The sequence below is a fragment of the Oratosquilla oratoria genome, chromosome 1 (assembly GCF_046742065.1).
Source record: "Oratosquilla oratoria isolate Oo_2021 chromosome 1, ASM4674206v1, whole genome shotgun sequence".
Classification (NCBI taxonomy): domain Eukaryota; kingdom Metazoa; phylum Arthropoda; class Malacostraca; order Stomatopoda; family Squillidae; genus Oratosquilla; species Oratosquilla oratoria.
This window is the reverse complement of record NC_134777.1, coordinates 131,645,561-131,668,060: the sequence shown is the minus strand read 5'-3', so window position 1 is coordinate 131,668,060 and position 22,500 is coordinate 131,645,561. Positions and strand designations below refer to the sequence as shown.

The 22,500-nt window shown below is 44.1% G+C and overlaps 1 protein-coding gene across 1 annotated transcript in view; it reads right to left on the bottom strand.

Moving 5' to 3' along the window:
* Positions 1–270: 270 nt before the first annotated feature.
* The window catches only part of LOC143029884 (uncharacterized), a 58,732-nt gene continuing 36,502 nt past the window's right edge, over positions 271–22,500 (bottom strand). The window contains exons 3-4 of the mRNA XM_076193057.1: positions 22,051–22,500; positions 271–302 (exon numbers count right to left, since the gene is read on the bottom strand). The exon at positions 22,051–22,500 is cut by the window's right edge and continues 888 nt beyond it. Coding sequence (XP_076049172.1) covers positions 271–302; positions 22,051–22,500 — 482 coding nt within the window. The remainder of the gene's footprint in view (positions 303–22,050) is intronic.

The following is a 22,500-nucleotide window of genomic DNA, read 5'->3' as shown; positions in this document are numbered from 1 at the left end:
AAGTTGTATACAAAACGTTTTTGTATTACTTTTTGTTATTTCTCAGAAATTAAGATATATAGAATCTTTATGATTATCGTTTTTGGCAATATACCTGATAAACGTTCCATGGTAGAGTTTCATTTAAGTTACCTTCTGTAGATTTTGTTAGAGAGGCAAAAATAGTGAAATTGTAACAACTAGCCCCGGTCTCCCCTAAAGACGCTCTAATCCACTTGCCCAACGAGCATCCAATCTTTCTTTTTAGATATACCATAATTATATTCTATCTTATTTGGTGTGAGTTTCTAAGTGGCTATCTCCTTTACAAAAAGGAAAAGAAAGTTAGTGGTTATTATAGAATTTTTCTAGAACGACAAAGATAAGAATATAAGCAATGATAGGCGGTAATAGACATGGAACTGCCTAATGTAGACCTTATGGTCTCTTGCAGTCTCCTTTCATTCTTATGCTCTTAAGTTCTAAACCAAAAATGTATAAGCGCAATGAAAATAGATACAGAAAGAACTTGTGGTGAGAAGTCCACGCTTGGAGTCGCTTAGCGTCGACTGAGGGCGTCTCTTAAGTTTAAAAAAAAAAAAAAAAAAAAAAAAAAAAAAAAAAAAAAAAAAAATAAAATAAAAAAAAAATTAAAAAAAAAAAAAAAAAAAAAAAAATATAAAAATAAAAAATTTAAAAAAAAAAAAAAAAAAAAAAAAAAATGAAATAAAATAAAATAAGATAAAATAAAATAAAATAAAATAAAATAAAATAAAATAAAATAAAATGAAATAAAAGAGAGTTAATTATACATTTAGAGGATCTAATTTCACAATTTTATAGCACAAAAGTATTGGGGGGAGGGGCAGGAGGAATAAAAGTGGGAAGGTGAGTGAGAGAGGGGAGAGGAGGAAGGGGAATGTTAGAGGGAAGGGAGAAGGGGGAGTGGAGGGGAGGGGGAGGAGTAGGAATGGGAGGGGTAGGGGTGTGGGAGGAGGAATGGAAATAGGAGGGGGAGGAGAGGGAGGCAGATGAGTAGGAGGAGGAGGGGAAGAGGGGAGAGTGGGAGGGGGATGAGGGAGTCTGGGAAGTAGGAGGGTGGAGGAGGGGGGAAGTGGAGTAGGGGAAGGGGGAGAAAAGTGTGGAGGGGGAGGAGGATGAGGGAGTGAGGGAAATAGGAGGGGGAGAGGGAGAGGAAGTGGAGGAGGGAGGGAGTGGAGGAGGGAGGGAGTGGAGGAGGGGGAGGGGAGAGGAAGTAGGGAGAGTGGAAGAGGGGGAGGGGGAGGAGGAGGGGGGAGGAGGAGGGGGAAAGTAGGAGCTGTTCTATGGAGTGACTAGGTATTAAAGCCTTGACGTAGTGAGAGAGTAATTGCCTCTATAGTGTTTCGTGTGTCTTTGTATATCCTCCTATACTGCAGAGGACAGATTAAACTGCCCCAGGGATTTCCTGAACTATGCAGATGTATATTTTGTTGCTAAATTTTGGAAATGTTTGTATGTACTCTAGGTTCTTTTTTATTTAAGTGTTTTTTTTTGTCATGAGTCTTGCAGTCACACACACACACACACACACACGCACGCACACACACACACACACACACACACACACACACACACACACACACACACACACACACACACACACACACACACACACACACACACACACACACACACACACACACACACACACACACACACACACACACACACACACACACACACACACACACACACACACACACACACACACACAGTCACACACACTCCGTTTTCTTTTGATAGTCTCTGTTTTGCCACCATGCCCGATTTTCATTGCCTTTCTTCGTTCCTTTCCCCCGATCCCTTCTTTCAGCACCATCTGCTTCAATCTTTCCCTTCCTTTCTTTATTTTTTACTTTTTTTTTCATTTCTTCCTCCCCCTTTCTTCCTTAGATCTTGTTCACCCTACTGTGCTCCAATCTACTCTATTCTACTCTACTCTACTTTACTCTACCCTACTCTACTCTACTCTACTCTATTCTACTCTACTCTACTCTGCTCTACTCTACTCTACTCTACTCTACTCTATTCTACTCTACTCTACTCTACACTTCTGTACTCTTCTCTATTCTACTCTACTCTACTATACACTCCTGTACTCTACTCTACTCTACTCTATTCTACTCTACTCTACTCTACTGAACTCTACACTCCTGTACTCTACTCTACTCTACTCCAATCTACCTTACTCTACCTTACTTCTGCTCTATTCTATTTTCCTTCCCTCTCCTCTCTTTCCATCCTTCCCTTCTATTTAGTCTCCCTTTTCCTCTTTTCTTATTTGGGTGTTGCCATTCCCCATTTGTCCAAGGGGAACAGGTTCAGTCGTTCGTCTCATTACCCTAAAGTCGCATAGGCGTCCTTTGGTCCACTTGGGGCACCACTTACACTGTCTGCCTTCATAAAAATTTAAGTAAATAAATGATTAAATGAATAAATAAATAAAGAAACGAATAGATAAATAAATAAATAAATAGATAAATAGGTAGATGATTAACACAAAATAAGAATGAATAAATAGATATATAGATAAGTAAATAAAGATGTAGATTACTGAATAAGTGAATAAGCAAATAAGTGAATAGATAAATGAAAAGCTATGAATAAATAGATAAATAAATAAACAAATAGATAAATGAATAAAGGAACAAATAAGTAAATAAATGAACTGATATAAAACACATAGATGAATAAATAGGTAGATAAATGAATAAGTAAATAAATCAAACTAATATAAAACACATAGACGAATAAATAAGTAAATAGATAAACAAATAAATAAAAGAATACTGAGTACATAAAGATAAATAAGTAGATAATAGGTCAACAAAATAACTGTACAGTAAAGGACCAGTTCTGAGAGAACACAACGAAAAACGAAATTCGAAAATGAAATTTCCTTTTTGAGAGTCCATTTGTCCGGAGAGGGTGGGGGGTGGGGGGGAAGTCTCTCCTTGGGGACGGGGTATGGGGGGTGAAAGTCTCTCTTTGGGGTGGGGGGAAGTCTCCCTTTGGAATGTGGGTGGGGTGGGAAGAGTCTATTTGTAGTATTAGAAAAGAAAGTAAAAATATATTTAGTAGAAAGAAAAGGAGAAAGAGAGAGAAGAAGAAGAAGAGGAGGAGGAGAAGAATGAGAGAGAGAGAGAGAGAGAGAGAGAGAGAGAGAGAGAGAGAGAGAGAGAGAGAGAGAGAGAGAGAGAGAGAGAGAGAGAGAGAGAGAGAGAGAGAGAGAGAGAGAGCAAGAGCAAGAGAGCAAGAGCAAGAGAGCAAGAGCAAGAGAGCAAGAGAGCAAGAGCAAGAGAGCAAGAGCAAGAGAGCAAGAGCAAGAGAGCAAGAGCAAGAGAGCAAGAGAGCAAGAGCAAGAGAGCAAGAGCAAGCGAGCAAGAGCAAGAGAGAGAGCAAGAGCAAGAGAGCAAGAGCAAGAGAGCAAGAGCAAGCGAGCAAGAGCAAGAGAGAGAGCAAGAGCAAGAGAGCAAGAGCAAGAGAGTAAGAGCAAGAGAGCAAGAGAGCAAGAGCAAGAGAGCAAGAGCAAGAGAGCAAGAGCAAGAGCAAGAGCAAGAGTAGAAGGACGAAAATGACGAACAGGAAGAGAAATAAAAAGAAGATGAAGAAATAGAGAGAGAGAAGGAAAGGAGAAGTGTAAAATTGTGGAGTTAAAAGAGGGGAGGAGAAGAAGAAGTTGGAAAGGAGAAATTTAAAGATGTGAAGGCAGAAGAGAGGAAGAAGAGGAAGAAGAGGAGGAAGAAAAAAAGTGAATAGGAAATGGAGGTCAATTAGATGATTGTAAAACAGTAATGCGGGAGGGGAAGCGGAGGAAGAAGGAGATAAAGAAGAGGAGGAGAAGGAAGAAGAGGAGGACGAGGGGGGAATACAGGAGAAGGAGGAGGAAGAAGAGGGCGAGGTAGAGGAAATAGATGAGAATGAGGAGGAGGAGGAGGAGTAGGAGGAAGAGGAGGGAATAGAAAAGAAGAAAAAGGACGAGGAATAGGGCAAGTGTTGGAATTAGGTGGATAGGATAGAGGAGGAGGAAGAGGAGGAAGAGGAGGAAGTGAAGGAGGTGGAGGAGGGAATAGGGGAAAAGTAGGAAGAAGTAGATGAGGGGAAGGAGGAGGAGGAGGAGGAGGAGGAGGAGGAGGAGGAGGAGGAGGAGGAGGAGGAGGAGGAGGAGGAGGAGGAGGAGGAGGAGGAAGAGGAGGAGGAGGAGGTCCTGGAGGTGGGCGATGGGATATGGGGTTGGGAATGTCTGGGAATTGGGAACTGGGATTAGATGGCCCGGCGGGCTCTGAGTACGTCTACCCCCCCCCTCCCCAACCCCCTCGGGCGGGCGGGCGTTCGGGCGTAAGGTACGCGGGCGCACCGCCGTCTCGCCGCGATCAAGTCGAAGTCAAAGGCCAAGTCAAAGACGGTCGGCGAGTAGAGCAGAGTAGAGCAGTGTAGATTGGAGCAGAGTATATTAGAGTAGAATAGATTAGAGAGGAGGAAAGGGGAGTAGAAGAGAGGATACTAATGTCGATCAGGGTAGAATAGGATAGAGTAAAGTAGAATAGAATGGAATAGGGTGGAGCAGAGTAGAACAGAATAGAGTAGAGCAGGGTAATGTCGGTCAGGGTAGAGTAGGATAGAGTAAAGTAGAACAGAATAGAATAGAATAGAATAGAGTGGAGCAGAGTAGAACAGAATAGCGTAGAGCAGGTTAGAGTAAAGTAGAATAGAATAGAATAGAATAGAATAGAATAGAATAGAATAGAATAGAATAGAGGGGAGCAGAGTAGAACAGAATAGAGTAGAGCCGGGTAGAGTAAAGTAGAATAGAATAGAATAGAATAGAATAGAATAGAATAGAATAGAATAGAATAGAATAGAATAGAATAGAATAGAATAGAATAGAATAGAATAGAATAGAATAGAATAGAATAGAATAGAATAGAATAGAATAGAATAGAATAGAATAGAATAGAATAGAATAGAATAGAATAGAGGGGAGCAGAGTAGAACAGAATAGAGTAGAGCAGGGTAGAGTAAAATAGAAAAGACTAGAATAGAATAGAACAGAGGGGAGCAGAGTAGAACAGAATAGAGGAGAGTAAAGTAGATCAGGGTATTGTAGAGTGGAGGAGAGTAGAACAGAATAGAACAAAATAGAATCGAGTAAAGTAGAGAAGAATAGAGTAGAATAGAGTAGATAGTTGTAGAGTAGAGTAGATCAGGATAGAGTAGATAAGGGAAGATCGAGTAGAGTAGAGTAGGGTAGAGCAAAGTAGAGTAGAATAGATTAGAGTAGAGTAGGAGAGAGAGGGTAGACCCACCGACTGTTGCGTTCTTCCATTGCATTCCCTCTGAAATATTTTGTAAAGAAAATCAGACCAAATAATAAAAGAGAAGGAAAGAGAGCAACGAAAAGAATTTCTTTAATAGAAAAGACAAAAACGAAGACGAATAAGATGATGATAAGGCCACAGTGTGTCACCGCAATGTCAGAGTAATAATGTCACATTAACGTCACAGTAATAATGTCACAGTAATATCACGGTAATAATGTCACATTAACGTCACGGTAATAATATCACAGTAATGTCACAGTAATAATATCACTGTAATGCCACGGTGGTAATGTCACTTTAACGTCACAGCAATAATGTCACAGTAATGCCACGGTAATAATGTCACATTAACGTCACAGTAATAATGTCACAGTAATATCACGGTAATAATGTCACATTAACGTCACAGTAATAATGCCACAGTAATACTCGTATCACGGTAATAATGTCACATTAACGTCACAGTAATAATTTCACAATAATATCACGGTAATAATATTACATTAACGTCACGTTAATAATATCACATTAATGTCACAGCAATAATATCACAGTAATGTCACAGCAATAATAAGATGACGAAGAAATATGAAAACGATGATAGTGATCCAAGACGATGGAATTGAAACTACAATGAAGATAAAAGAAATAAAACTAAAAACGAAAAAATAAGTAAACATGAATCTATAATACAATAGTTACAGAGACGATGGGTATGAAAAAAGGAGAAAAAATAAAGCAAAAAGAGGACATGATAAGATAGAATAAAAGAAAATAATATAGAATAAAGTAAAATATTAATAAAATAGAATGAAATAAAATGAAATAAGATAAAACAAAAAAATAATTTATATAAAGTAAGATAAAGTAGAATAAAATAAAAGGAAATAAGGAGAAAAAAATGAAACGAAAACAGGACATGATAAGATAGAATAAAGGAAAATAATATAGAATAAAACGAAATATTAATAAAATAGAATGAAATAAAATGAAATAAGATAAAAAAAATAATTGATACAAAGTAAGATAAAGTAGAATAAAATAAAATGAAATAAGAGAATATAGATAAAATTGAAATAAAACAAAACAAAACAAAATAAAACAAAATAGAATGTAACAAAAATGTAACGAGAATTTTTTTATAAAAAAGATAATAGGGCATGTGTGTGTGCGTGATCTTAGATGTAGGGAGGGATGGGAGTGAGGTAAGGAGGGAAGAGAAGTAAGGAGGGAACGGGGAGGGAAAGATGGAGGGAAGGAGGGAGGGAGGGAAGGGAGGGGAGGGAGGTAAGGAGGGGAGAGAAGTAAGGAGGGAACGGGGAGGGAAAGATGGAGGGAAGGAGGGAGGGAGGGAAGGGAAGGGAGGGAGGTAAGGAGGGGAAGGGAGGTTAGGAGGGAAAAGAGGTAAGGAGGGGAAGGAGGGAAGGGGAGGGAGGTAAGGAGGGGAAGGGAGGTTAGGAGGGAAAAGAGGTAAGGAGGGGAAGGAGGGAAGGAGGGAAGGGGAGGGAGGTAAGGAGGGGAAAGGTGGTAAGAAGGGAAGAGAGGTAAGGAGGGGAAGGAGGGAAGGAGGGAAGGGGAGGGAGGTAAGGGAGGGAAAAAGGAGACAAGGAGTGGAGAGAAGGAGGAAAATAGAGAGGGAAGGAGGCAGGGAGGGAAGGGAGGGGGGTGAGGTAAGGAGGAAAGGAAGGTAAGGAGGGAAGAGAGGTAAGAAGGGGAAGGAGGGAAGGAGGGAAGGGGAGGGAGGTAAGAAGGGAAGGGAGACAATTAAGGAGGGGAGAGAGGGAAGGGGAGGGAAGGAGGGAAAGGGGGAAGGGAAGAGGTCAACGAGACAAGGAAAACGAGAGGAGGACGGAACCATCTCCTTGGCTGAAAGATAAGCCCGATGAATGAATGGCGGTGCAGAGGCTCGCTATCTGGCTCCCCATCTGCAAGGGACGGCAACAACTCACGCGGTCTTCTTCTCACGGCTTAATCCCTGGGCTCTCACTTCCGATAAGAGACCCGCAGGTGGGTTGCTGAAAAAGGCTCACGGCAGCCACAGAAAAGTGTCTCGATGTTGCCACAAAAAAGTGGCCGCCACAAAAAAGTGGCCGACACAAAAAGTGGCCGCCACAAAAAAGTGGCCGCCACAAAAAAGTGGCCAATGCCATTGACCACAGAAAAGGGGTAGTCACAGAAAAAGGCATGTGACAGAAAAGTGGCGCGAGGCTGCCACAGAAAATAGACCGATGCCATTGGCCACAGAAAAGAGGCAGCAACATATAAGTGACTCGAGGCTGCACACAAATAAGTGGCCGATGTCATTGGCCACAGAAAAGTGGCTTACGGCTGCTAGAGAAAAGTGGCGGCCACAAAAAAAAAAAAAAAAAAAAAATGGCCGATGCCATTTGACCACAGAAAAGTGTCATCCACAAAAGAGTGGCTGATGATATTGATCTTTACCACATATCAGGTACGATTTATGTTCACATCCTTCCCTTGCCATCTTGGTTCCATATTTACATTCTGGAAACCACATGCCGGCCACGGGATTGTGGTTCATAAGAAATTTCTCATTCTGTGTGTGGGTTTCCTCAGCTGAATAAAATCGGTGGGCGACAGCAAGGAAAACATACGAAAACAATCACTGCGGTCTAGGACTTAAGCATCGAGGGGGAAGGAATAGAAAAAGAGTTCTTTCAGCTGCATAGAATTGCCTGAAGGTAGGCAGTAAGGATAGAATAACGGTGACACAGAGGAAACAGTCTCTTAGTTTGTTTATTATTTAACTTTACCTATTCATTTATTTGTTTTATCTATTATTATTTATTTTATTATTACTTTTATTTATTTATCATTATTATAATTTTTTTTTTTTTTTTTGCATCCGACCTAGTTATGGACCAAAGGGTCTCCTGTCGGCACGCTACTCCTTTGTAACCCTTTGTGTGATGGGTTTTCCTACATCATTCCACTCGGAAATGTATATTTTGGTTTTAAGGCCCAGAACTACGTTGGGCAAAGACAGTCTAAAGTGGCTTAAGTGCAATTGACTTTGAGAAGAATTCTTTAAGAAAGATGAAGACCTTTGACTTCGTAAAACTAAACTTCTAGTCAGGAAGTGTTTTTATCTATATTTATCTATTTATTTATTTATTCATTTATTTATTTATTTATTTATTTATTTATTTATTTATTTATTTATTTATCTATTTATTTTATTTATTTATTTATTTATTTTTATTTATTTATTTATTTATTTATTTATTTATTTATTTATTTATTTATTTATCTGTTTATTTATTTATTCATTTATTTATTTATTTATTTATTTATTTATCTATTTATTTATTTATTTATTTATTTATTTATTTATTTGTTTGTTTATTTATTTATTTGTTTATTTATGTATTACTTATATGTTTACTTATTTATTTATTTATTTATAAATATATTCTGTTTATTTATTTATTTATTCATTTATTTATCTATTTATTTATTTGTTTGTTTATTTATGTATTACTTATGTGTTTATTTATTTGTTTATTGATTGATTGATTGATTGATTGATTGATTTTTTTATTCATTTATTTATCTATTCTGTTTAGGAGTTATAGGACATTTCTAGTAACATGAGGTGAACCCCACTCTAGAGAAGACTGAATTACTTAGATAAAAAAAAAAAACCGACAACTGTGCGTTATATAGACTTTCTTTCATTCAGAGCATTGTAAGTTATTTTGTTTCCCAGCTAGATGGCAGATTCCATACTGAAAAAAAATCTTAGTCGATCATCACATCGCTCATGACACGTTAAAAAAAAAAAAAAAAAAAAAATCACATAGCGTCCCCAATGGAGTACAGAAGACTCTGAAAGCAGAGTGTAACAAAAAATGAATATAATCGTCAGACGTCAGGTAAAAAGGGATTCTTAAAGGGAGAGTTGTATGATAAGGGGAGGGGATATTGGATTAGATATGGTAATGCATATAGAGAATAGTCTTCCTCATCGTTCTTCTTCTGGAGCACCCTCCCTCATGTGTCCCCACCCCTTCTTCTCTCTCTTCCTCTTTTCCTCCCTCTCTCCCCTCCTCTCTCTCTCCCTCTTTCCCTTCCTCTCTTCCTCCCTCCCCACCTTCTCTCTGTCTCCCTCTCTCCCTGCCTCTCTTCCTCCCTCTCTCCTCTCCTCTCTTCCTCCTTCTCTCCCCTACTCTCTTTCTCCCTCTCTACTCTCCTCTCTTCCTCCCTCTCTCCCCTCCTCTCTTCCTCTCTCTCTCCACTCCTCTTTTCCTTCCTCTCTCCTTTACTCTCTTCCTCCCTTTCTTCCCTCCTCTCTCTCTCTCTCTCCCTCCTTCCCTCCCTCCCTACCTATAAAGACCCATGGCACACCATCAAAGGCGAACAACGGGAAAGGCTCAACACATTATACATATTCCCACTGAGTAATGCATACAAAGGATACTCTTCCTTATGGGCCTTCTTCTGGAGCATCCTCCCTCATGTGCGTCCACCTCTCCCTCTCTCCCTTCCTCTCTCTCTCTCTCTCTCTCTAGCTATCTCTCTCTCTATCCCTCTCTCCCTCCTTCCCTACCTCTAAGGATCCACGATACACCATCAAAGGCGAGGAACGGTAAAGGGCCACCATATGATACATATTGCCACTGAATAAGGGGCCTGTTTCCGTTGACCTCACCGGCCACCTCTCCGACGGCTACCACCAGTTGTAGGCATTCCGACGCAGGGACAGCAAGAGGCAGGCGTCTCGTGTTTCTATTGGCCAATAGAGAGACACATCACGGCCAATAGTCTTCGCGGATTTCGGTGCGCGGACCTGGTGCACTGTATAAACGGTCACTGTGCGCGTGCGCGCGCACACATGCACGCAGGTGCACTCACACACACACACACACACACACACACACACACACACACACACACACACACACACACACACACACACACACACACACACACACACACACACACACACACACACACACACACACACACACACACACACACACACACACACACACACACACACACACACACACACACACACACACACACACACACACACACACACACACACACACACACACACTCATGTACGCCCATTTCGAACAAAAATATCCCCCCAGCTTCAAAATAGAGTAGTTTGACTTCAATGCAACATCTGGTCAATTCGAATAGAATAGACAGTTAACTTCTCTGAAAAACTACCGGAGTTTCGTCGAGGTGATGGACCAGGGAATGGAGGAGATGGAGGAAGGAGATGGAGGAGGAGGAGGAGGAGGAGGAGGAGGAGGAGGAGGAGGAGGAGGAGGAGGAGGAGGAGGAGGAGGAGGAGGAGGAGGAGGAGGAGGGGAATTGAGAGAAATAACTTCTCCCTCCCCGTTCCCCTCCTCGTCTTCCACACCATCCCCCTCTTTCCGTCCCTCCCCTCCCCCCTCAAAAAAAAAAAAAAAAAAAAAGAAACACGTTAGGGTGGAAATTGGGATTCCGAAGGCCATTTCTCTCTTGCCCCAAAAATGAATAAATAGATTTGAAAAGAAAGTAATTGGGAGGACAACGAGAGAAAGGAGGACGATTCGAAGACAGGAGAGAAAGGTTTCTGAGGCAACAGGAAGAAGAAAAGGACAAGGAGGAAGAAGGGCAGGAGGAAGAAGAGGAGGTGGAAAAAGAGGAGAGAAAAAATAAGAAAAAGAGAAAATGAAGGAGGACGAGGAGGTGTGGAAAGAAGACTAGGAGAAAAAGAGGATGAAGAATAGAAGAAGAATTGAAGAAAAGAAGAAGAAGAAACAGAAAAACGAAAAGGAGAGATCAAGATGAGTAGATATAGGGCAAAGGAAAGAGGAAGAGGAGGAAGACGAGGAGAAAGAGGAAGAGGTAGAGGAAGAAGAGGAGGAAGAGTAGGAGGAGGAGGAAGAGGAAGAGGAGGAGAGCGATGAAGAGGGAGAGGAAAAGGCAGAGGAAGAGGGAGAGGAAAATGAAGAGGAAGAGGAAGAGAAAGAGGGAGAGGAAGAGGGAGAGGGAGAAGGAGAAGAAGAGAAAAGGAAGAGAAAGAGGGAGAGGGAGATGGAGAGGAAAAGGAAGAGAAAGAGGGAGAGGGAGAGGGAGAGGGAGAGAAGGAAACAGAGGAAGAGAAAGAGGAAGAGGGAGGGGAAGTGGAAGAGGAATAAAAAGAGGAAGAGGAAGAAGAAAAGAAAGAAGTGGGGGAAGATGAGGATGAGAAGGAAGAAGACTGTGGAAATGGGGTAGAGTGTCTGATGTGGAGAGCGTCTCAGAGGGCAAGTTACATCGTCCTCTGTGTACCGATGTCATTTACGACAGCGCCTTCGACGTCATCCCCGTCGTCGGCCATTTCGCGAAGTGGGAAGAGGGAGAAGGGAGTAAGGGTGGAAAGGAGAGAGAAAAATATGCAGAGAGAGAGAGAGAGAGAGAGAGAGAGAGAGAGAGAGAGAGAGAGAGAGAGAGAGAGAGAGAGAGAGAGAGAGAGAGAGAGAGAGAGAGAGAGAGAGAGAGAGAGAGAGAGAGAGAGAGAGAGAGAGAGAGAGAGAGAGAGAGAGAGAGAGAGAGAGAGAGAGAGAGAGAGAGAGAGAGAGAGAGAGAGAGAGAGAGTGAGAGAGAGAGAGTAAAAGGGAAAAGCGTTCGGAGAATCTTCGGAGAGGTGCCTCAAGGCTTTGTCTCTCTAGCTTTGTTCCTCATGCCACGTTATATAATGCTTTGAGAAGAGGAGAGCACATACACATAAACACACACGCACACAAGCACGCCACACATACACACACATATGCACACACATATGCACACACACACACACACACACACACACACACACACACACACACACACACACACCAAAGCAGGATCAATGCCATTTCTTCAAACATTTCATATAAAGACAATGAAAACCAGACAAACAGGAAACTCTAACAAACAACTCCATCAAACGCTCCTCACCATCCATTCACAGGCCACCTGACAACAATCTAGACTAAGCAATGTGGATAAGTTCATCAAAAACTGACAGCGTCACAGGAAAATATTGATATAAAACTTACTCCCGAACACCATCCATAGGACAGATAAATACGATAAACATTTCGGTTACGAATGTAAAGCGAAAACAAGATACAATACCAAACACAAAGCTGTTGTTTTTCCTAAAGGAAAAAAATACGGAACAACATTCGCGGAAAGTCCCGCCCTTTCAGTGAATCCGCCAAACATAGCGCTGTTTTTCCTATGCATATGCCATGACCATGAAATTACATTCATGGTAGACAGTGGTTCTTGTGAAAACATTAATATTCAAGTGTCGCAGGAAACCTACCAAATCAGTTGGATTGAATAGCTCTGCTTGCGGGATTCGAACCCTTGATAGTACTAGACTATACCATCTTGAGCCAAGTATGGACGTTCGAAAGAGACCACTTGCTCCTCTGACCTTAACATCCTTGAGCATACGTCTCGTATTCTACTTCATCGATTCCGTATTTCAGTAGAGCCGTCCGGCAAGTATAGATACTCGTATTGACACTTTGATTAAGTAGTTCTGTCAATACTGATATATTTCCCAAAGCAAGTTAGTTCCATAAGCGTCATATGTAAATGCTGGTGAATTAGAACTTATAAGCAAATTCACATTACCCTCATCCCTAAATGATCAAGAATCAACTCTATTGATTATACCATTACGGGAGATTATCCCTTGAACTGTAATAGTAATCTAGGCTTGGACTTATTGATAGTACATGATTTCAATTCAATACCATGGAAAGGAGAATAGCCCAAAGGAAACTTGAAATCCAAATTCTGGCTTGAAACAAGGGTTTTAAGTAAAACATTAAATTCATAATAGTCAGGCAATACCTAACGCGCCCATCAAATGTTTCATCCTGAACTCTTCACATACAAACTACTCCCCATTAATTTTCTCACCTTTCCAAATACAAACTAATCCCTTTGTCTTGAACATTCCTATATAAACCAACCATTTCCAGCAATCTATATCTTTCACAAAATACATGAGACCAATATTGTTATCGAACCATAGCTATCATAAAAAAAATTGTATCCTAAAGGGAAAATTATCAGGACATGATAGCAAAGAACTCAAGCTAAGATGAAATAACTCACATTAGAACCAGGATGGGCAAGCAGTCTTTTTAGCGGTTTCTCTCAAGTACAATTTCTTAAAGACATCTCGACGATTTTTCATTTACCTCAGTCGACCTTCCCCTGCCCCCCAACCCTCCCTCCTGGCCTCCATCACGTCTCCAATCACTTCAACAGCTTTTTCCAGTCACTGGGGAAGGAGATTTTCCACCATTTATGAATTCTCATCCTTCATGGCATCCCACCTCAAGATGCATCGGATTCAGCCAACCAAGTGCAATCGCCTGATATGTGTGTGTGTGTGTGTGTGTGTGTGTGTGTGTGTGTGTGTGTGTGTGTGTGTGTGTGTGTGTGTGTGTGTGTGTGTGTGTGTGTGTGTGTGTGCGTGTGTGTGTGTGTGTGTGCGTGTGTGTGTGTGTGTGTGTATGTGTGTGCATGTCTGTGTGTGTGTGTGCGTGTGTGTGTGTGTGTATGTGTGTGAATGTGTGTGTGTGTGTGTGTGTGTGTGTGTGTGTGTGTGTGTGTGTGTGTGTGTGTGTGTGTGTGTGTTTGTGTATGTGTATTCACTTGGTCTTTGGATCACGTGTTGGACTCGTGATCGACAGCTATTTCCCTCCTGGAAGAGAGCTCAGAGCTCGTAGGTCCGATCTATGGGTAATGCTATGACCTTGCACACACACACACACCCAACTCCCCGCCCACGAGAGTCAGAGTAACGACCCGAAGCGCAGCGGTACCGAAATAATCTCGGCCCTGGGCAGGATTCGAACCAAGAACTGCGGGCCACTATGGTGGCAGTTCAGCGCTCTATCAACTACGCCACCGAGTGTGTGTGTGTGTGTGTGTGTGTGTGTGTGTGTGTGTGTGTGTGTGTGTGTGTGTGTGTGTGTGTGTGTGTGTGCTTGCGTGTTTGTGTGTGTGCGCGTGCGTGTCTGTGTATGTGCGTGTGCGTGTCAGTGTGTGCGCGCATGCGTGTATATAAACACGCACTTATTATTATAATTTTTGTACCCTGGTCAAGATATTGGTATTAAACTAGGAGGGAACAAGTTAGTTGAGATTCTTGTAAAAGGGATTATATCATCCCAGTGCAGGGAAAGGCCAAGCAAGTTATATAAGCTTGAAGCCGAGTTTGCAGTTAACTGGAGTTTAATGCTGAGCCAAGGAAGACTGTGACGAGGGAATCCCGTTTACGGCCTCTCTGCAGAAGAAGAAAAAATAAGAAAACGAAAGAAGAGGAGATGAAGAGGGAAGAATGGAAGGATGGAAATAAACAAGAGAAAATTATATAAAAAAAGAGAAGAAGAGAGAACGTAAAGAAATTGGAAGAGGAGAAGGACATGAAAGAATAAGAGAAAGGAGGAGATAAAGAAGAAAAAGAATAATACGAAGAAAAACATCTAGAAAAAAGATGGGTGAGAAGAGGAAGAAACAAAAATTGTAAGAAGAAAAATGATGATAAGAATATGATAGGAACGAAAATATCTCATTCAATGAAAGGACGTAAACAGATAAATTCTTTTAACCAGTTCGCCGTGGAGGAAAAGGCTCTCATCAGCTGAAATAAATCGCCTGCCGACGGCCAGGCTGAAGCCGTGTTGCTCCGGAGTTGAGGGGTCAACGCGGTTGCATGTCAGCCAACGAGAAACCATTTTATTTTGGTCGATGGGTGGGTAGCGGGATGTGGCCCCTTTCGAGGGGCAGAGAGGAAGAGGGGGAAGGAAGGAGGGGTAGTCGTTATGGGTGCCTGGAAATGGTACCACTCCCTTTCTGGTACTCCTGAACAAAAATTCCTACTGTGTTGAAAAAAAAAATCTGGGGTACAAGAGTTCAAATTACATGTTGCGGCTACATACTAAAATGACACAGTATGCAAGTGTGCTGAATGACCTCATATAGCTCGATTTGTGAGGAAAAGTGGAGGTGTAGAGAGAGAGAGAGAGAGAGAGAGAGAGAGAGAGAGAGAGAGAGAGAGAGAGAGAGAGAGAGAGAGAGAGAGAGAGAGAAGAGATGAAGAGAGAGAGAGAGAGAGAGAGAGAGATGGAGAGGGGGAGAGAGGGAGAGAGTGAGAGGGAGAGAGAAGAGAGAGAGAGAGAGAGAGAAGAGAGAGAGAGAGAGAGAGAGAGAGAGAGAGAGAGAGAGAGAGAGAGAGAGAGAGAGAGAGAGAGAGAAGAGAAGAAGAGAAGAGAGAGAGAGAGAGAGAGAGAAGAGAGAGAGAGAGAGAGAGAGAGAGAGAGAGAGAGAGAGAGAGAGAGAGAGAGAGAGAGAGAGAGAGGTGGAAAGGAGTGACATATCTCTCTTGGGGGAAGGGAGAAGAGGAAGCGCGCAACATTCTGGGCACAAACCAATTTCTGCTTGGCTTTGCACAAAGTTGAACGATGTTAGGAGAGACCTTCTCTGTCCGGCGTGTTTGAGTTTATGTGTGCGTGGACGTACGTGTGAGTGTGTGTGTGTGTGTGTGTGTGTGTGTGTGTGTGTGTGTGTGTGTGTGTGTGTGTGTGTGTGTGTGTGTGTGTGTGTGTGTGTGTGTGTGTGCGTGTGCGTGCGTGTGTGCGTGTGTGTGTTTCTGTAGTATTTTTACACGTGGTTTTGTTCAGGCTATGGACATTTTTTTATTGCGTCTGTCTCTGCCTGTATGTCTGTCTCTCTGTATGTCACTATGTCTGTCTCTCTTGCGCACTCTCTCTCTCTCTCTCTCTCGCGTGTTCTTTCTCTCTCTCTCTTGCTCTCTCTCTCTCTCTCTCTCTCTCTCTCTCTCTCTCTCTCTCTCTCTCTCTCTCTCTCTCTCTCTCTCTCTCTCTCTCTCTCTCTCTTGCGCTTTGTCTCTCAGGTTATCTCTCTCTCTCTCTCTCCCGCGCTCTCTCTCTCTCTTGCGCTTTGTCTCTCAGGTTCTCTCGCTCTCGCTCTCTCTCTCTTTCGTGTGCTCTCTCTCTCTCTCGCCCGTTCTCTTTCTCACGCGCTCTCTCTCCCACGCGCTCTCTTTCGCGCGCGCTCTATCTCTCGCGGGCGCTCTCTCTCGCGCGCTCTCTCTCTCGCGCGTCTCTTTCTTTCTCACGTGCTCTCTTTCTCGCGCGCTCTCTTTTTCATACGCTCTCTCTCTCGCGCACGTCCTCTCTCGTGCCCTCTCTCTCTTGCCCGCGTTCTCTCTTATGCTCTCTTTCGCGCTTTCTCACGCCCTCTCTCTCGCGCTCTCTCGTGCCCTCTCTCTCGCGCGCGCTCTCTATCTCACGCTCTCTCTGTGAGGCGGCGGACGATTTCTTTCGCTCCAACATTTAGAGACAACAAGAGGCTTTCAGCCAAGCACGGTACAGCGAGAGCAGACAGCTTGGGCCCATATATCACAACACCGCAGGACACTAGGCCCATATATCATAGCGCCCGCAGGGCACTCTAAACAAACTCGAGTCGACGCGACGCGAACAGGGTCAAAGGTCATCTACAACGGTCTTCACAACGGTTTTTTTTTTCAACCCTCAAGAGTGTCACCTTTCTCTATGTTTTTCCCTATTTCCCATTGGGCACTCCTTCGTGGGGAACGCCCCTTATGCCTTCTAAAACCTTGGTTAACAAAGTCTGGAAAACCTCCGTGGTTTCTCGGGGCTTGCCAGCAGTTGTTGTATTAGACTAGGATCAGAAATTAAAGAAGAAAAAGCCGGACGACTTTCCTTCCAACCACCACGACAACATCTCGCGTGCTCTCTGTCTCGCGCGCTCTCCCACTCGCGCGCTCTCTCTCGCGCACGCTCTTTCTCGCGCGCGGTCTCTCTCGCGCTCTCTCTATCTCGCGCACTCTCTCCCTCGCTCTTTTTCTCGCGCGTTCTCTCTCTCGCTTATTCCCTCTCTCGCGCGCTCTTTCTCTTGCACGCTCCATCTCGTCCGCGCTCTCTCTCGCGCGCACTCTAGCTCTCTGGTGCTCTCTCTCTCTCTGTCTCTCTCTCTCTCTCTCTCTCTCTCTGGCACTCTTTCTCTCTCGCACGGTCTCTCTCTCTAGCGCTCTCTCTCTTGCGCTCTTTAGCTCTCTCTCGCTCTCCTCTCTCTCTCTCTCTCTCTCTCTCTCTCTCTCTCTCTTGATCTGTCTGTCTGTCTGTCTCTCTCTCTGAGCCATCGGAAAGGAATATCATATTTGCTGAGGTTCTACATATAAATCTAAAGATTCTTCACATTATTTGTGACTATTCTGAAGTACACACAGAGAGGTATAGATGAAGCCGAGTCATGACAGCAGAGTAGAAGAGAGGACAGACTCAGCCGTGGACTTTCATTTAAGCTTTCCCACAAAAGTAGGAGCTGTACTATTGTAGTTTGACGAGCTGTAATTAACTCACGGATATAGTTGCGTCTTTAGATCCAGTTTCATTAGGGATAAAGAAACTAAGAGTTTATTCATACGATTTATATTTGTTCTACTGGCAACAAGAAACGTGCACTACTCTCGTATGTCAAACAGGACTGCAGGTACTAATGAGTATGATATATCTTTGTATAAAAATATATGTATATACCTGTATTTTCGTGTATTTATAAGCATATCGTAGGGGGAGTTTTGTCGTTCTCACCCCATCGAAAATCTGAGTACATCTGGCGAAGGAGAACTTGAGTTCTTGGGAGAAGTGGAAGGTGTCCCGGGCGCTTTCTCGAAGTGGTGAGCACACGGGGGGTAGGGTAGTGACATAAGCTCCGGGGGGCGTAGATGAATTGCGCGATCAGAACGAGAAACAAGGACAGAGAGAAAGAGGAAAGGCTAATATCGGGGTAAGGGAGAAGAGGAGGATGGAAGCTGATTTGTTGGTGGTAATGGAGGGATAGACTGCAGCTTACCAGCGTTTCTATCCTTGTGGACAGCCTGGCGACTGATGGAGAGATGAGGAGGAAATGGTTGATATCCACAACACTACTGGCGAGAAAGACCATAGTTTGATACAAACTCAGAACGGTAAAGATGTATTGAAAAGAACATAATAATGGAATAAACCTTGCTGTTTTTTTTTTTTTTTTTTTTTTTTTTTTTTTTTTTTTTTTTTGGTGGGGTGGGTGGGTAGGTAAATCTCTACCATCGTTCTCAGTAAGTACCTGACATAAAAGTAATTAAAGTCTGTTGGAACGTTATGAAGCTCTTGATCGTCTTAAAGACAGACGAGAAAAGCGGATTCCATTACCGACTCTTTAAATGCGAGGTTTGTGAGGTTAAGTAAGGAATTACTGGTACAAGGAACGCGCGCCTCAGAACACTTGATCCCTGGAGGAGAAGGTTTCATGGGAGCCATCTTTGTTAGAGCAAATAGATGTCTTTGTTTTCTAGTTAGTTTGAAAAAAGTGTTAGGAGCCCTTCAATAATGATAAAGCTGAAACTGGCCGGTGTTGAGGCTTACGAAGGGAGACGAGATAAATACATGTGTCTTGTTAGGGTCAGTGTGTAGAGCTGTTACAAATTATCGGAACAACGGTAAAGCAGTTACAGATTCAACAGACCAGCTGTTTCTGTAACAGATGGACATGAACTGGATGGCCTGCACCTGGAACAGATAAACAGACAGGCTAAGCAATTGTCCGGAGTTTTCTTGTTAGAAACACCTCGATAATCCGGACACTTCGATAATCCGGCCACTGCCGGATTAGTGGCATGAGAATAGGGATCAGTAACCCTCGTTAGCGGTAATCTGGGTATACGGGAAAATTGGAAGAGAAGAGTTTTTCGAGTTTTTCGAGTTTTTCTCAGTTGAGGCGAGGGCTCCAGACAATGAAAAACACTTTATTGACTCTATTCTAGCTGACGCCTAACAATTTACCTCACTTGAAAAGAAAATCACAACCTAATGGTGTTGTATACCCTGTCAATAGAGATTGTTTTATACATCAATAGAAACGAAGGTGAATTAAGAAATGATGAAATGGGGGGAAGGAAGATGGAGGAGAGAGGCGTATAGGAGGTTTTTGAAGAACTTAGCGAGATTGTAAACGAAAATTTCGGGTAACGATGTGGAGGACGAAGACGAAACGAGAAACAAAGATGACACCAAAGGGTAGATGGCGAGTTCAAGGTTGCAAGTTTGTCTTAAATTCGTTATTTTTTTTTTCCTTTTTTGTTTGTTTGATTTGTGGTGTTTGCAACCACGAAAAACATCTTGAACGATAACCAAACCAAAGAGTTACAAGACTTTGACAAGACAAGACACGGGAAGTGTGAAGGATGAGGAGTTGTTGAATTATGTTTTAACTAAGCTAAGGTCATATTCGAAGGCTTGACGACAAAATTTTACTTGTCCTTGTGTACAAGTGAATGTCATTCTAATTGTTGTTTGTTATTCTCTGGATGTCTTTGACGATCAATATCACGTTAAAAGGTTGCAAAGACATCTAGGGCTAGTACCCTGTAGCCCACTAGCACATAAGGACATCTTTAGTTTATCGACGACTTTGAATCTGACAGGGCAGTTAAGAACATAACTATAACGATACATTCTGACGTTCAGTCTTGGTCTCTGGTGACAAAGACTTAGGAAACTGTTGACCATTAATCTATTACGATCGAACAGAATCTCTTGTTTGCTTTTGTTACCAAGGCAACCACTGGGAGGAGTGTCGAGAATTTTTTTTTTTTTCTTAACTGATTTTCTTTTTTTGGTGGTGGGGGTGGGGGTGGGGGGCTAGCCCTTCATCAGGTCGAAGAGCCATTGGAACATCCCCTTCTTCTTCTTCCGACGCCCTCCCCTGACTGGACGTAGGATGTATCCTCCTCCACCTCCTCCACCATATCCTCCTCCTCCTCCTCCTCCTCCTCCTCCTCCGTACATCGAAAAACCGCCTCCTCCACCTCCATATAGGCCTCCTCCTCCTCCTCCCCCTAAGAATCCTCCTCCTCCTCCATACATTGAGCCTCCACCTCCACCATATCCTCCACCACCTCCTCCTCCTCCTCCTCCTCCTCCGTACCCTCCTCCTCCTCCTCCTCCTCCGAACCCTCCTCCTCCTCCTCCTCCTCCGAACCCTCCTCCTCCACCATGACCTCCTCCACCATATCCTCCTCCACCACTATGACCTCCTCCTCCTCCTCCTCCACCGTATCCTCCACCACCACTATGTCCTCCTCCACCATGTCCTCCCCCTCCTCCACCGTATCCTCCACCACCGCTATGTCCTCCTCCACCATGTCCTCCCCCTCCTCCACCGTATCCTCCACCACCACTATGTCCTCCTCCACCATGTCCTCCCCCTCCTCCACCGTATCCTCCTCCTCCACTGTGTCCTCCTCCACCATGTCCTCCCCCTCCTCCACCGTATCCTCCTCCTCCGCTGTGTCCTCCACCACCACTATGTCCTCCTCCACTATGTCCTCCTCCACCTCCTCCACCATATCCACCTCCTCCACTATGTCCTCCCCCTCCTCCTCCGCTGTGTCCTCCACCACCACTATGTCCTCCTCCACTATGTCCTCCTCCACCTCCTCCACCATATCCACCTCCTCCACTGTGTCCTCCTCCTCCTCCGCCATTTACGTGTATAACACTGAAAGTGGAATGACCTGATGATCCGTCATGAGAATCATCACCGTACCCTCCTCCTCCACCTCCACTATGTCCTCCTCCACTATGTCCTCCTCCAATATGTCCTCCTCCTCCTCCTCCTCCGCCACCACCATACCCTCCTCCTCCTCCTCCTCCTCCTCCAATATGTCCTCCTCCTCCAATATGTCCTCCTCCTCCAATATGTCCTCCTCCTCCTCCGCCACCGTACCCTCCTCCTCCTCCTCCTACAATATGTCCTCCTCCTCCTCCTCCTCCTCCTCCTCCACCACCGTACCCTCCTCCTCCTCCTCCTCCTCCTCCTCCTCCTCCAATATGTCCTCCTCCACCTCCACCAATTCCGACGCCTGCATCGATGCTTACATATGAACTTATAAGGTCGCCTCCTACAACACTTATTCCTCCATCTCCACCACTATAGCCCCCTCCTCCTCCTCCTCCTCCTCCTCCTCCTCCTCCTCCTCCAACGCTTATTACTCCACCTCCACCACCATATCCACCGCCACCTCCTCCTCCACCACCTATTACACTAATTCCTCCGCCTCCACCTCCATATCCACCACCGCCTCCTCCTCCACCTACAACACTTATTCCTCCTCCACCTCCATAACCACCCCCTCCACCACCTCCTCCTCCACCTATAACACTAATTCCTCCACCTCCACCACTATATCCACCGCCTCCTCCTCCTCCACCTAAAATGCTAGTTCCACCACCTCCACCTCCATATCCACCACCTCCTCCTCCACCTATTACACTAATTCCTCCACCTCCACCACCATAACCACCACCACCTCCTCCTCCTCCACCTCCACCACCATATCCACCACCTCCTCCTCCAACACTAATTCCTCCACCTCCACCACTATATCCACCACCTCCTCCTCCAACACTAATTCCTCCACCTCCACCACTATATCCACCACCTCCTCCTCCTCCTCCACCTATAACACTAATTCCTCCACCTCCACCTCCATAACCACCTCCTCCTCCTCCTCCACCACCATATCCACCACCTCCTCCTCCATCTATGACTGTAACTCCTCCACCTCCACCATAACCTCCTCCTCCTCCTCCTCCTCCTCCACCTCCTCCTCCAGCTATGAGTGTAACTCCTCCACCTCCACCATAACCTCCTCCACCTCCTCCACCTCCTCCTCCAATGGACACCGCAGGAGCGTCATAGGAAGTGGATGGAACAACAGGAGTACCGTAGGAGTCAACCGGGACAGAAGGGACGACGGGCGTTCCGTAAGAATCCGACGGAACAGATGGAGCAGAGTAACCCCCGGATGGAACAGATGGTACTGCCGGTGCTATATAGCTTCCTGAAGGAATAGCTGGGACAGATGGAGCTGCGTAATCCCCAGATGGTATAGATGGAACAGATGGTACTGCTGGGGCTATATAGCTTCCTGAAGGAATAGCTGGTACAGATGGTGCTGAGTAACCTCCAGATGGTATAGATGGCACTGCTGGGGCTATATAACTTCCTGAAGGAGTAGCTGGGACAGATGGTGCTAAGTAATCTCCAGATG